The sequence below is a fragment of the Tasmannia lanceolata genome, unplaced genomic scaffold, assembly GCF_043159265.1.
Source record: "Tasmannia lanceolata isolate RefF3 unplaced genomic scaffold, GAP_Taslan_0.1 ptg000005l, whole genome shotgun sequence".
Taxonomy (NCBI): domain Eukaryota; kingdom Viridiplantae; phylum Streptophyta; class Magnoliopsida; order Canellales; family Winteraceae; genus Tasmannia; species Tasmannia lanceolata.
Genome location: NW_027518682.1, coordinates 10,413,422 through 10,428,743, shown reverse-complemented (window position 1 = coordinate 10,428,743; position 15,322 = coordinate 10,413,422). Strand labels below are relative to the sequence as shown.

Here is a 15,322-nt window from a genome sequence, read left to right as displayed (position 1 = left end):
TATTGGGTGCGGGTGCTCTTGGGTACTACTCTTTGGGTGCGTACCGGGTACGCACCCAAACAGCAAACAAAATGAAAATCCGGTTTGGGGATTTTGGTACGTATCAGGTGCGCATCATGTTCGAATGAAATCGGAAATTACAGATTTACAATAGGGGTTGTCCTTATTAACAAAAGGGGGGGAATATATCAAAATATCTATAATATATATCCCGTAATTTTAAACCCAACAACTTAGAAGTAATATTAGATTTTAGTGAAGTAATATTAGATTTTGGTGATGTTATTGTTATTTGATTGCTCTCCAATTAAATTGTTTGAATTCTTTAAAAAAATATTTAATTGGGTAAATGACCTAAAAAAAGCTCTTTTTTGGACTATTGACGCTGAAGCAGTGGAGAGTTGAAAATGACCAAAGTGAAGTGCTTTCACTGTTCACAGGTTTTTTTCGAACCATTTTGCCCTTCTCCAAATTAGAATAAAACAAATAAGTGCCTTTTTCATTTTTTTACTTTTTTACTTTGAAAAAATACTTCTCTCTCTTTCTCCCCCTTCCCTCCGACGGATAGCAAAACCCCATCCCCATCGCCGTTCGTTTTCCCTCCCTCCGACGGAGACCGAAATCGCTCCCCGGTGAACCCAATCAACGGAGAAGAAAAGGGCGTTTTGTAACGCCGTTGAATCCTTCACTCCCTCATTTTTTGACACCGTTGAATCCTTCGTCCGTCCGGCCGTTTTTGCATGCCGGTGAGCCCCAATCACGTCTTTTCAAAGTTGAAGGAAGTTGAAGTAGGTATTATTCTCCTCTGCTCATAGTTTTTTTTTTTTTTTGAAATATTTAAGAAATGCAAAACAGATTTCTTCAATGGCTTTTGCAAAGGTGAGAGATTGAAAACCCAGTGCTTGTTGTCTTTTCTCATCTTTCATTGGCCCTTCGTTTTAAGTTTTGCAATTTTTCAGGGTTTTGGCAAACCAATTTCAACCATTATTTAGGATTTTGTTAGGGTTTCAATCATTATTTGGAGTCATTTGGGTTTGGGTCCCTTTGGGTTTTGAAATCCATGTTCAAGTACTATTCCTAGGGTTTTTCTCTATGGTGAGGACTTGCTGGCTGAAATCTGTTGTAGAAGTTGAAATTTGATGAAATAGTAGTTGTATTTACTTATGTTGGTTGAAATGCTTGTTGATTTCTTATGTAGTGGTTGGAATATTTTGTTATGTTGGTTGCTTAGTTATAAATTCCGTTGCGGTCGCCGTTCCGTTTTGGCTATTGGAACGGAACGTTTCGGTGTTTCGGACGTTTCGTTCGGCGTTTCGTTCGAAACTTTTCGTTCCACTCCGGCGAAGGGAATTTTTTTTAAAAGAAAATAGTTAAAAATATGAAAAAAAATCCAGTGGGTATGGTGAATTTTTGGGAATTTTTGTTCCACTCCAGCGAGGGGAATTTTTGGGAATTTTTTTCGAATTTTTTGCAAAAAGACGAAAATAGCCCTCCAAACAGTCCCCCACGGTAATAAAACGAGGGTAAATATGTAAAATACAATCCCCAACAGCCATAAGGGCATTTCTGTAATTTTTTGGATTTTTTTTTTTGAATTTTTTTTATTTTTTCCAACTTTCCAACCCCATTCCAGCCGGAATAGGGGGTTTCGCCCATTCCGGCCCGAATTCCGACCGGAACGGACCGGAATTCGGATGCGTTCCGACCGGAACGGAACGGAATTGATAACTAAGGTTGGTTGAAATGGGAGGAAATACTGTTTAAAATTTGTAGTTATTCTGTTTGAAATTTAGGTTGAATTGTTGTTGAAGTTGGTTGGAATCTGTTTTAGCAGTGGTTTCTATCTGTTGTAATGGTTGGAATGTGTTGAAATACAGGTTGAATTTTGTTTTACTTGTTGAAATGGGTTGAAATGGGTTGGAGTGTATTGCAGTGGTTGAAATGAGTTGAGATATTGGTTGAAATATGTTTAAGTGCTTCATATAGTAGTTGATATAGTTGTTGAAATTGGTTAGGATAGTTGTTGATAACTTTTTTGGTAGTTGAAATGGGTTCAATAAGTGGTTGAAATAGGTTGTAGTGGTTGGAATTTGTTGAAATAGTGGTTGGAATGTGTTGAATTCTGAAATTTTGGTTGCATTGTTGTTGAACTTAGTTGGAATCTATTCTAGTGGTTTGAATGTGTTGAAGTGCTGCTTGAATTTTGTTTTAGTTGTTGAAATGGGTTGATTTAGTGGTTGAAGTGTATTGTAGTGCTTGAAATTTGTTGAGATATTGGTTGAAATGTGTTTAACTATTTCATATAGTGGTTGATGTAGTTGTTGAAATTGGTTGATAATAGTGCTTGTAATTTGTTGAGATATTGGTTGAAATATGTTTAGGGGTTGAAATTTGTTTTAGTTTTTGAAATTGGTATGGAATCTATTCTACTGGGTCAAATGGGATGAAATAGTGTTTGAAATATGCAGTTATTGTTTAAAAATTGATTGAAATTTCAGTTGAATTTTTGTTGAATTGGTTGAAATCATTCCAAGTGGTTGAAATGAGCTGAGATATTAGTTGAAATCTGTTTAAGTGCTTCAAATGAGTTTAGATATTGGTTGAAATCTGTTCAAGTGCTTGAAATGAGTTCAGATATTGGTTGAAGTGTATTATAGTGGTTAAAATGAGTTGAGATATTGGTTGAAATCTATTGAAGTGGTTCATATACATATAGTGGTTGAAAGCTGTTTTAGTTTTTAAAATTGGTGTGGAATCTATTTTACTGGTTCAAATGGGATGAAATAGTGTTTGAAATCTATAGTTATTGTTTGAAAAGTGTTTGAATTTTTTATTGAATTTTTGTTGAAGTTGGTTGAAATCTGTTTTAGCAGTGGTTGAAATCTCTTGTAGTGGTTAAACTGGGTTGAAATAGTGTTTGTTGATAGTGTATTTTTGTTAAAATCTGTTATGGTTCAAAGTTCCCGCTGTTTATAGTATGATTTGAATTAGTGCTTCAAATCTGTTTTATTTGCTGAAATAGGTTGAAATAGTGGTTGTACTCTGTACCTATTGTTTTATAGTGGTTTAATTTCAGTAGTGGTTTTAAAATGGTTTTGCTTCTGCAGGGAAGGGCGGAGTAATTAAGGCTAGGCTGACATCATGGTTAGTGATTATGACTTCTACCCGTATATGATTTGAAGTAGTGCTTGAAATCTATGTACGCTTTTACGATAATGCATTTATGTGTGCAGGCACCCTATATTTGGTCTAGATGTTGTCTTTCCAAATTCCATGATTGCATGCAGTCCTTAATAGTTAGGGAAGAGCATAAAGATTTAATAAAGGGAAGCCCATTTGGAAATCTGATGAATCTAGAAGGGGTTGAACTGCACAAAAAAGTTACGACCATTTTGGTACGTTGAACGTAGGGCCTTTCGAATAGATGGTGTGATAGTGTTGTTTGAAGTAAGGGATGTAGCATAGATTTAGTGGCCATTCAGCTACGTTGGATGAGATTTTGGATGTAATCAATACGGATTTAGATAGGGAGGACAAAGAATCGGTGGAGGCGACTGTGAAGCATGTCTTGTTGCTACTGTTTTGCACTTTCTTGTTCCTCCAACTCTATACTCTTTCGTTATTTATAAGCTCAACGAATTGAAGCAGCATTGTCAAAGAGCCTCATCATAAGTTGTAGGTCACTATCATTACGGATTTCATATAAAACAATTTGATATGGATCTACAACATATCGACATTTTAAAGATAACAAAACGTCGGTTGCCTTCGTCCCAATTCTTTGGTGTATTACCGACTGAAATTGTATGAAATTTAATTCGCGATTCACAATTAAACACATCTCCCCCCCCCCCCCCTCCCATATTTGAATGACACCGGTATCCTTCAAGTAACCATCAACATGTAAAATAAAGGAAGCCTCTGCCCCCACCATTTGCGCAGTCCCTGTAGGATGAAAACTCACTTTAAACCACCACTCTAGAACTAGAAAACAACTACTAACACATTAAACACTACTGACAGTGTTGCAACCACTATGGATATCATTTCAGTAATTACACAGCTTCAACCAATGTTCCAATAATCATCAACCACTAGCGGAGTAAATGGAATCCAATCCAATCAGTGAGTAAACATGAAGTAGATGGAATCCAATCCAATGAACAAAATTGGACAACCCTACACCAGTGCGGGACAGAGTTTTCACAACTCCTTAATGACATTGAGCACCATTCTCAATGTTGCAACCACTATTGAGATAATTTCAACCAGTAATTACACAGCGTCAACCACTGTTCCAATAATCATCAACCACTAGCGGAGTAAATGGAATCAAATCCAATTAGTGAGTGAACATGAAGTAGATGGAATCCAATCCAATCCAATGAACAAATTTGGACAACCCTACACCAGTGCGGGACAGAGTTTTCACAACTCCTTAATGACATTGAGCACTATTCACAATGTTGCAACCACTATTGATACCATTTCAACCAGTAATTACACAGCTTCAACCACCATTCCAACAATCCTCAACCACTAGTGGAGTGGATGGAATCAATCCAATCCAATGAACAAATTTCGACAACCCTACACCACTGCGGGACGGAGTTTGCACAACTCCTTAATGACATTGAGCACTATTCACAATGTTGCAACCAGTATTGATATCATTTCAACCAGTAATTACACAGCTTCAACCACTGTTCAAACAATCATCAACCACTAGTTGATGGAATCCAATCCAATCACTCAATATAAAGTAGATGGAATCCAATCAATTAAAAAAATTTGGACAACCCTACACCAGTGCGGGAACAGCACAACTCCTAAATGACATTAAGCAATATTGACAATGTTGCAACCACAATAGATACTATTTCAACCACTAATTACACAGCTTCAACCACCATTCCAACAATCCACAACCACTAGTGGAGTGGATGGAATCCAATCCAATCCAATCGAATGAACAAATTTGGACAACCAGTGTGGGAAGAGTTTCGACAACTCCTTCTGCACACTAATGACTACTCGCAGTGTTCCAACCACTATTGATACCATTTGAACCAGTAATTATAGAACTATTTCAACAATCCTCAACCACTAGTGGAGTAGATGGAATCCAATCCAATCACTCTATATGAATTAGATATAATCCAACGAGTTTGAACAAAATTTTGACAACCCTGAACCAATTTCAACAAGAAAGTTTGAAACATTAACCGGTATTGACAGTGTTGACACCTCTATATAAATACCCTACACACACAGTTTCATCGCCACTATTAAAGTAGCTCAAATCCAATCCAATGATACAATCCAATCCAATTCAATCAAATCCAATCCAATGACACAATCCAATCCAATCTAATCCAATCCAATCCAATGACACAATCCAATCAAATCCAATGACACATTCCAATCCATTCCAACCCAATCCAATCCAATCCAACAATAACATTCGAACAACCCCGAACCAGTGTGGAAACAACTACTAACACAGTTATCTACCACTATTCCAACAATCCTCAAAGACTATTAAAGGATGGAATCCAATCCAATGAACGACATTGTAACAACATTAATAGCATTTAACGATTGACTTTAACACATGTTTCAGGATTGAGTACTATAACATAAATCAAAACTACAAACACTCTACAAAAAACAAACCACAAAACTACACACTCTACAAAACTACATACACAATATACAAAACTACATACACAATTTACCTACACAGATTTACCTAGCTTCCAAACTCCAAACGTAGCTTTAATGGTGGTAGAAGGAAAAAGTGTTGTAGGGATGTGTCCTTTAAATGTAGATTCCCGAGATTATTTAGCATAGCTTCTAATAGGGAGGCCTTTGTTTGCGATTGCTTCGAGCGGAATGACGGTGTCCTTGTGTGGAATCCGAGGTTTAGAAGATCTTTTTTTGAGTGGGATGTGGAATTGGCCTCTAGCCTGCGGGTCCTTCTTGAGGGATGTTATATTAAGAGGAATGGAGAGGATAAAAGGCTTTGGACTGAGGAACCTTCTGAGTCTTTCTCGGTCAAATCTTTCTATAAGAGTTTATTGCCCATTTCTAACCCTTCATATTCGGCAAAGGTATGGAAATTTCATTGCCCACCTAGAGTTTGTATCTTTGGTTGGGCTGTTAGTCGTGATAGAATACAAACTATCAATTTTCTGAGAAACCGTGGTATGTGGCTTATCGATCATTGCCCCCTATGCCTGCAAGATGGGGAATCTGTGGATCATTTGTTTATACATTGTTCTTTTGCTCGGCTCATTTGGCGGTTCATTTTCATGAGATTTGGTATTTGTTGGGTTTTTCCAAAGTCTATTATGTCGCTATTGCATCAATGGGGAGGGGTTCCTTGGAAGGAAAAAGGGAAAACTTTGTGGAATTTTTGTTTACCTGCTACGTGGTGGTCTATTTGGAAGGAGAGGAATTCTAAGATATTTGAGGGGAAAGCTAAGAACCCTCATTGGATCTACTTGAAGATTATCACTTTGGTTATATCTTAGGTGAGATGCCTTCCTTCTTTCCGGTTTGTATCGGCTTATGATCTTTGGGAAGGTTGGAGGGAGGTTTGTTTTAGTGTTGATCGGAGAGCTCTTGTCTCACAAAGGTGGGAGTCGCCTCCTCAAAATATGCTTAGGTTAATTTTGATGGAGCGAGCTTCGGCAATCCGGGTCCGGTTGGGGTGGGAGGAGTATGTCATAACGAAGAGGGGGGAGTAGTGTGGGCATATTATGGCTCTATAGGTGTCTGTGATGCATCTGAAGCTGAAGTGAGGGCTGCGCATTTTGGCATTTTGCATATTGATAGAAGTCTGTTGGATCAGACCATTATTGAAGGAGATTCGCTAAATGTGATTCGTTGGCTGAAAGGTGGGTCGGCTCCTCCGTGGAGATTTCTTTCCATGTTTGATGAGATTGGTGATATAACTTCGGGGTCTTTTATCGGATATCAACATGTCAGAAGATCGGCAAATGATAAGGCGGATGCGCTTGCCAAGCGTGGTGTATCTGGTGGTCCTATTAGGTGGTTTGACCACCTTCCTCCTTGAGGAGTGGTATGCCGTTGATTGTATATTTCGTCTCTTTTGTCGTTTTCTATTGTAAATGTGAGAGTTCCATCTCGGTCTCCTGTTTTTTTTTCATTTATAATATTACCATTTCAAAAAAAAAAAGGAGGAAAAAGTGTTGTTGAAAAAGAAGAATAAGAAAGCTTTGGTGGTAGGTAGAAGTCACGTCTAAAACAGATGTGAAAAAAGGATAAATAATACTTTTCTCTCTCTCAAAAGGCTTCTGACATGTAGATAGGAAGGAGGGGCAATTTTGTCTCAAAAAAATCTGTGAACAGTGAAAGCACTTCACTTTGGTCATTTTAAACTCTCCACTGCTTTTTAAATAATAGTCCAAAAAAGAGCTTTTTTAGGTCATTTTCCCTATTTAATTTTGTTTATTTTTATAAATATATAATAAAATATAAAAATATATTTGTTAAAGTATAAAAGATAAACAACGCCTTTCACCAACAGCTTAAGCTTTATGAGAAGTTGGTAAGTTAACATGGTATCAGAGCCAAAGGTCTCGAGTTAAAACCTCCGGGATAGCAAAAATCCACATGCGATGGTCGGCCCAAAGTGGGACCACACATGCCACGTGTTTGCCAAGTGGGCCACACGTGCGCACGCGGGGGGGGGGGGGGGGGGGGGGGTTAAAGTATAAAAGATAAACAACGCCTTTCTCCAACAGCTTAAGCTTTTGGATAAGTTGGTATTCTTACAATAATATATTTCAGCGTACCCCCAACGTACCCGTATCCTCTCTTTTTTTTAAATCATGTATCCGCGTACCCGTATCGTGTCGAACCCTTACCCGTACTTCATTGGTTTTTAGGAAGTTGTATAGGTCTATTACAGGATTACTATTTTACGTAAGTTTTAACTTTATTTAGTTTATTTGGATTAGATGAATGGTTGAGATTAGTTGCTTAGGCTTCAAGTTATCTTCTATGGTTTCTTTTCTTATAAATACATCTTATCAAAGCAATGTAAGGGACTTTTTGAATATTGACTAGAATTGATGTTTTGCTTGAAGCCAGAAATTGGGCTTCTTCTTATGGTTTGAAACCATCTTCTCTCGTCTCCTCTCATATATTCTCTTCTATTTCTTCAATCAAATCAGCACAAACAAGGTTAGTAAATCATATCTTCTATTTTTTTTGTTCTTGAACCCTAAAACTAGGGGTGCAACTCGGGTCGGACGGGTCGGGTTTTGAAGAACCCTACGATACCCGAGAAATATCCCGGGTCGGGTTGGGTTTCTTCTGGAAAACCCACGATTCCCAAACCCGGCCCTACCCATGATAATTCTTGGGTCGGGTTTTTTTACATTGATGCATTGTAGAAAAAAAAAACAAATCGTCACACCAAAAATCTCTAAATTTATGTAATCAAGTGTTTAAGAAGAAAAGTATATTTCCACATCACAAACATGATCACCTCAATGAAAACAATTATATCATTATATTGAAATATAATTTGCTATTGTATTCAAGAGATAATTAAAAATATCATCGTACACCTACATAAGTCGGGTCAGGTTTCGGGTTTTTTTTCTTTAAACCCGACCCTACCCAAGATTGAGCTGGGTTTTTAAACTAAAACCAGACCCTACCCAAGACCCGTGATTTCTAAACCCGACCCATGCCATTTTCAGGTCGGGTCGATGCACCTAAAACTAGAAAAACCCAAAATCCATTGATCTCCCTTGTTCTTCAAAATCTTGTTTTGAGATTTTGAGAGATTCTTTTAGCGATTAAACCTCACCTTAAACTCACAAAAATCTCAACTTAAAAACCTTTTTGAACCCTATTGTAAATTTTACTCTTTTCAAGCCCGAAAACCCTTTTTAAAGATCCATAACTTAAACTTACCATCAAATCAGAACCTAAACTCTAGAATTACCTTTCTTTTACCCACCTAAACCCTTACCTAAGATCTGGACAGCGGTTTCCTTCAATTTCCAGACTTGCAGAAATTACAAAAATACTCCTACGGCATAAATCTGAATTGCTTTGACCCAATTCGTGCTGCTGGACATTCTTTTATTTTCTTCATTGATTATTATTAATTTCTCATGCTTCTGTTGCATCTAATTGATATGTCTTAAATTATCTTTTAGTTTTTTTAATTGGTCGCATGCGTAGGCCTAGTTTCGAACCTAATCCTTCTATTATCAATTCATCTTAACGCATCTTTATCGCTTTGATTGATTTGTGTAAGGTCTAGTTCATGCCTAATTATGATCTTTACAATTATTTATGCAATTTAGGCCTCATTATTGCTGTTGACCATAGATTAATTAGGCGTTAATTCAGCCCTAGGTTAGTTGTTAAGTGTTATTTTAGTTTTCCACGTAGGCCCTAAATTGTCCTAAAGTCTTAATCCGACTAGGAGTGTAGGATTTTCCCTAAATTAGGTATTGTCCTGTATCACCCTTCTTTTTTGGGTTTGGCCATTGCATGTGGATTTTTTTACTATCAAGGAGTTTTGAACCGAGGACCTTTGCTCTGATACCACGTGGAACTACCAATTTCTCCAAAAGCTTAAGCTGTTGGAGATGACCTTATTTAATCGTTTATACTTTAACAGTTGCATAAGGCTAATGGGAATTTATAGGTCACTGGGTATACTGATGTTGATTGGGTGTGCTCACCTTTCTCAGTGGCAACCTAGTGACAAGGAGTAGAAACAAAGTGTGGTAGCTCGTTCAAGTCCACAAGCAGAATATTGGGCTATGGCTCATACTACATGTGAGTTGACTTGGTTAAAGAATTTACGTCATGAGTCGGGATTTCAAGTGAAGTTACCTATGCAATTATTTTGTGACAACTAAGTTGTTGTGCATGTAGCCTACTATCCAATATTTAATGAACGTACTAAGCACATTGAAATAGACTCACATGGCGTGCGAGAGAAGATTATGAGTGGAGACGTATCTAACTATCTACTACATTTGTAAAGTCAAAGCATCAGCTAGCTGAATTGTTTACTAGGTCACTGAGTTGAGGGTGTGTCGATACTATCTGTACCAAGCTGGGATTATATGATACATGTTCCCCAACTTGAGAGTGAGTATTGGAATATGTTCAGTGTAGGGACATTTTTTCCATTGCATTTTTTAGTATATAAATGCTGAAACGTGATTGAGGGTGGTGATACAAGCTCATCTCATGATTCTCTTCTCTTGCATTTCCTCCCTTTTATTCCTCTCTTATTCCTTTGTTTGTTGTCCTACTACACAACCATTAGCAACTCTAAACATAAAAAAGTCCGTGCATGATATTTTACGATTATTAAAGATTTATTGATAAGAGACAAGTAAAATGGGATTCAATGTTTGTGATACAGTAGATGAAAAGGAATCTCTCTCTCTCACACACACACACACCCTAACTTTAAGGAACCATCCACAAGGGAGTTTGCATCCCTCTAAATGTTAAAAATCCTGCATTTTGTACCAATATTAAAGATTTATTGATAACAGAAAATGAGTAAAAAGGGATTCAATGCTTATGATACATCGGATGAAAAGAAAGCTCTCTCCAAAAATTCCATCATCTCATTTTTTTAGAATATATATACATCATCTCATTTCCCTCATGGATATGAAAGATGATTTGGAATTAAATCCTAAAACATGTCATCCATCAAACACATACAAATTTTTGTAGCAAGATATGATCAGCCTTCAGACTCGCCATCAAAATGGAATTAAAAAATACCTTCACCTAGACTTCTACAACAAGATGACTAGAGAAAGAATACAGGAAGATTTTCAGGCCTTCTGTGATTGCACAGACCTCCACTCTAAACCAATGAGATCTGCAAAGAGTCATCCTCACCATGTTTGTACCAAATCTAATCATTCCACTCTCGCTCACAAACGCTCCAGCCAGACCAAAAGCACTAAAGGCCTCTTGCCTTCTTTAACTTCAAAACACATATGGAGCATAGGCTAGCTAGACATGAGTCTTGCTTTTCTCCTATCATGGAAACAAGGGCGTTCTCCCCTTTTTAACCAAATCCTCAACCATGATATAGTTTTCTGATCCCTTGAATAGAAAGGGATCAGAAAACTATGGATCCACGAAGTTAATGACCATCCCCTAGTATTAATCATCAAACTCCAAATAAATATGAATATGGGACATTGCCCCCTATTTCTAAAGGTACTCATAAGCCCATCATGATATCATCTAATATTTATTTACCACTCAAAAATGATCCCTAAACAAGAGAAGTGATGAAACATAACTTATTACATAAAAACAAGGTGTCCTCCGTACTTTCCTAATTTCCTAGAAGTTTGAGAAAGTAGGATTCTTGAATACCTTACATAGCTATCATATCTCCTGAAAGTTTAAGAAACCTAAATTACCTCACACAATCACATCCCAACAACTTTGGAAAAGGGTGGTTATAAAATCATCAAGCTGAAATGCTTCCCAATGTAAAAATAGCTCACAACCGTCGAATCAACACCTCTAGGTTCAGTGGAAAAAAAATCAAAGGAAAAGCATTTGGTTCTTTCATAGCAAACCACTTCCCCCCACCCACACACACAAAAGAAAGTGGTTTGATAGGAATGGTTGATCAAGCCAGGAACATTTTGGGATCGAAAATCCCAAATTTCAACTTTACAAATCTAGTACTCTCTCTTTTTATGTGTTTCTTCTTTCTTCGAGAGAAAGGATATTTATAGGGTTTCCGTACATTGGACTTACACCCAGCATTGTTAGATGAGGCATATTACAGTCGTGATTCACACTGTCAGTCTGATATGACATTTTATAGCTTCTTATCACTTTAGTCGGCTTCCTCTACAAGATATTGTGTACATTTAACGCTCGTGTGTTACTTTTTCACACACGATCATCCGAACGCATGTGTAAGAGTTCTATATCATCCCTTAATCTTTTCAAATTAGAGACGGTATTTTAGCAGAGAAATACAGCAAATCCGTTTATTGGGTAGCAAACATGTAGAGCGGTAAATTTATCCTTCGTATAGTATTCCTTTTTTTTCTCTCTCTGGTGAGGATAAGTTCTGATTTCTTGATGCGACGTTTTCAGTTCATTCTTTCTATTGTTGTTTGGCTTTGTCTGCTGCTCCCTCTCCGGCAAGAAGGATTTTGAGAGCTTTTGCTCCTTGGGTTCATATTTTTGTCGAGGAAACGGTGGATCACATCTTTATCCATTGTCGTCTGCCAAAGACATTTGGTTGCTTATCTTGAATCTCAATGGTGTGAGTTGGGCTTTTTCCGCGCCATATTATAGACCTTTTGAGGGATGGGCTTATGCTCCTCGGCCTCTGAGGAGCTGGATCTTATGGAGCTTAGCTTTGCTCGCTTCTCTTTGGAAGGAGAGATATAATAGTGTTTAAGGGCTCTTCTAGGATCACTACAGCATCAAATTTTCTCCACTATTATTCATGGGGCATCTGTCCTCCCTGACTTTCGTAGTATTTCGGAGTCTTCTATTCGGTGCTCTTGGGTGAAGGCCTAGTTGAGTAGGTCAATGTTGGATAAACATTTTCCTGTTTGATCTCCCCAAATGCATTGTAAAAGCTATCGTCACATCCTTATTTCGCACAATTTGTTACTAACAACAACGTCAATCGCTTTCAGCATATAGAAGGTAAATAGAGATTGCAATGTGAGATATTACTCTTATACATTTCCACATATGTCACAATACTCAAGATCTTAATCAGAAAGTGTAAAACGAAATGAGTAGTGTCATTATCAACATATGGCAGTGCGGAGATTAGTTTACTATACATATATATAAGGTACCAATATTGGCCATATGGTAGAACAAGTTGACCTCGACCCTAAGCACCAAACCGACTGTGTAATCACTCACTATCGATGTTCATCAGTCACCGGCTCGATCACATGTTCAAGTCGGACAACTATAGAGGTCTGAGTTTCCCTCTCATGGACCCATCCTCGAGCCACAATTACAAGGTAACCATTTTAACAAATCATACAACTTAGATTTTGATGGACAACAGACATTGGCTCGAGTCACAGCAAAAGGTCATGGTCACTGCTGCAAAGGTAAAAACAGATCAAAATAAAACAAAACCCACATTGACTAATAAACCCTAAAACCATAAAATAGAAATATCTTCTCTAGAAAGCACACCAATTCTCGATCACATTAATCGCTAATCTCTTAAACAACTGCACCAAAATCCTAAACAATTGCTGAAAATCGATAACTAGTTAACATCCTAAGAACAGCATACAGAAATCAGGGCAAATGTATGAAATGAAACAGAGGAGCAGGAAAAAAATTTTAAAAAATTAAAAAATCATTTACAGGAATATCATAATCACAAAATCTAATAGAAACAAAAGGGAAAGAAAAGAAAGAAAAAGAAAACTAATCATAATCTCACCTTCTCGATGTCTCGCTCGGCATTCCCGTAGCTAAGAAGATCTGCCATTCCATGTGAAAATCTTTCCGAAACACCACCCGCATCGATTTTTTTGAAATTCCAGTCATCATAGATGACAAATTTTTCGGTGGATTATCATCAAATCTAAAGTCCAATAAAAACCTCTCTCTACTCCCCCAAATAGACCCAAAAACAAAAAAACAGGCAAAGAAGACGAAGAAGAAGAAGAAAAGAGCTCTCCGAACAACTGGAAAAAAATATATTCGCCTCTCAGATCTGAAAATGTCCTGTAAATAAAATCTGGAAGAACGCGAAACAAGACCCTAGAAAAAGAAAAACCCTTGGAATTCAAAAGTCCAAGAAGAGTAGCGTGGTCTGTTTCGCTTCGTTCGCTTTAGAACTTTCTTTTCTTTCAACAGTGAGGAAAAACAGATTAAAATAAAATAAGAAGGAAGAAAGAAAGAAAGGCTTCGACGACTGAAATAGATGACGTGTGTAAGAAAGTTCAGCGCCGTTAAGTCTTAAGAGTAACAGAGGGCGGTTCTCCGACAACGAACCGGACCGGAAAGAGTGAGCCGGGTTCGGACCGGATTCCGGCGAGAAATTAAACGTGGACGGAAGTTGGAAAACCGGGCCCGGTGAACGGCGAGGGAAAATCTCTGTGAATTACCAGTCAAAGAGGAAACATGAAAACGCCTGGGAGATATTTACGTCACCTCATTAGTATGCGTTTTTTTTTTTTTGGGTTTATACGGTGTCAGCTTGTACTTGTACGTATTTTTTTAAAATGCAGTAGGGCCCACATTGTAGGATGATCCAAACCGTTCATAACTTAAATAGGTCGTGCTAAAAAAAGAAAAAAAAAATCATACCCATAAAACTATTTTGAGCCTCAGATCTGCTGATGGATGACACATTATACAAATCTCTTCAGATGTAGGGTTTAGAATCATTAGATCATCCTATAGAGATTATTGATTATTCCTAGAGCACGGGGCACACTTCATTAGATCCAAACCGTTCATTTGTTGGGCCGCAACTTAAATAGGCTTACACACGTAAATCATCTAGGCTCTGTTCACTTGTTTTCTCGGAATAGGAAAAGAAAAGGTTTCCCAGGATTCTGACGTGGCATTAGGAAAAGAAATCCAGGGAAACTGTGTAGGAAAAGGTTTCCCGCGCCTGTTCACGTGCGCAGAAACTGTGCAGGAAAAGATTTCCCGAGAAACTGCTTCCCCACCTTTTTTCACTAGTTTTTCCTGGAAAGCAAATCCAACCAAAATAGTGGGATTTGGTTTCCCACACTTGTGAGAAAAGAGACATTTTCACATCACTTTTGGCAATTTTCATGTCATTATTTGACATTTTCCACCTAGGCTTGTTACTTTCTCAGGAAAGCAAGTGAACAATAGAATTCTGTCTTGTCAAGGAAAAAATAGGTTGTTTTCCAAGGATTTGCTTTCCCGGCAACGCAAGTGAACAGAGCCTATAGGATTATCCTATCCCTCTAACCACTGCTTTGTATATAGTTAGGAGGATATTAGGGTCATCTTATGGAAATCAACCTATCAGAGTAGGCAAATTGCTTTTTTCCAGAGTCTTGATCGAATCAATGGCCTTTCTTGAAAAAAAAAATATAAGGTCATAATTAACCTAAAAAATTAAACTGAAAGCAAGTGTTCTATTACACATTGTTTGGAGTGTAGGAACAATAAGAATAATGATAGCTAGTGAAAGACTGCGTAGGGAGTTGGATCATGATTTTGACAATGAAAGGGTGCTTGCATGATGAAAAGGTGTTTGTATGGGGACTCGAAGGGGAAAAAAAAACAA

At 37.6% G+C, this 15,322-nt stretch overlaps 1 protein-coding gene across 3 annotated transcripts in view; it reads right to left on the bottom strand.

The window, feature by feature from the left end:
• Window positions 1-14,210, bottom strand: part of LOC143877450 (PH, RCC1 and FYVE domains-containing protein 1-like) — a 45,856-nt gene extending 31,646 nt beyond the window's left edge. For all 3 annotated transcript variants that reach the window (XR_013250626.1, XR_013250627.1, XM_077379491.1), the window contains exon 1: window positions 13,490-14,210. Coding sequence is in view for 1 of the 3 variants with exons in the window: in XM_077379491.1 (XP_077235606.1) it covers window positions 13,490-13,537 (48 nt within the window). In the remaining 2 variants the exon portion in view is untranslated. The remainder of the gene's footprint in view (window positions 1-13,489) is intronic.
• Between the last annotated feature and the right edge of the window lie 1,112 nt (window positions 14,211-15,322).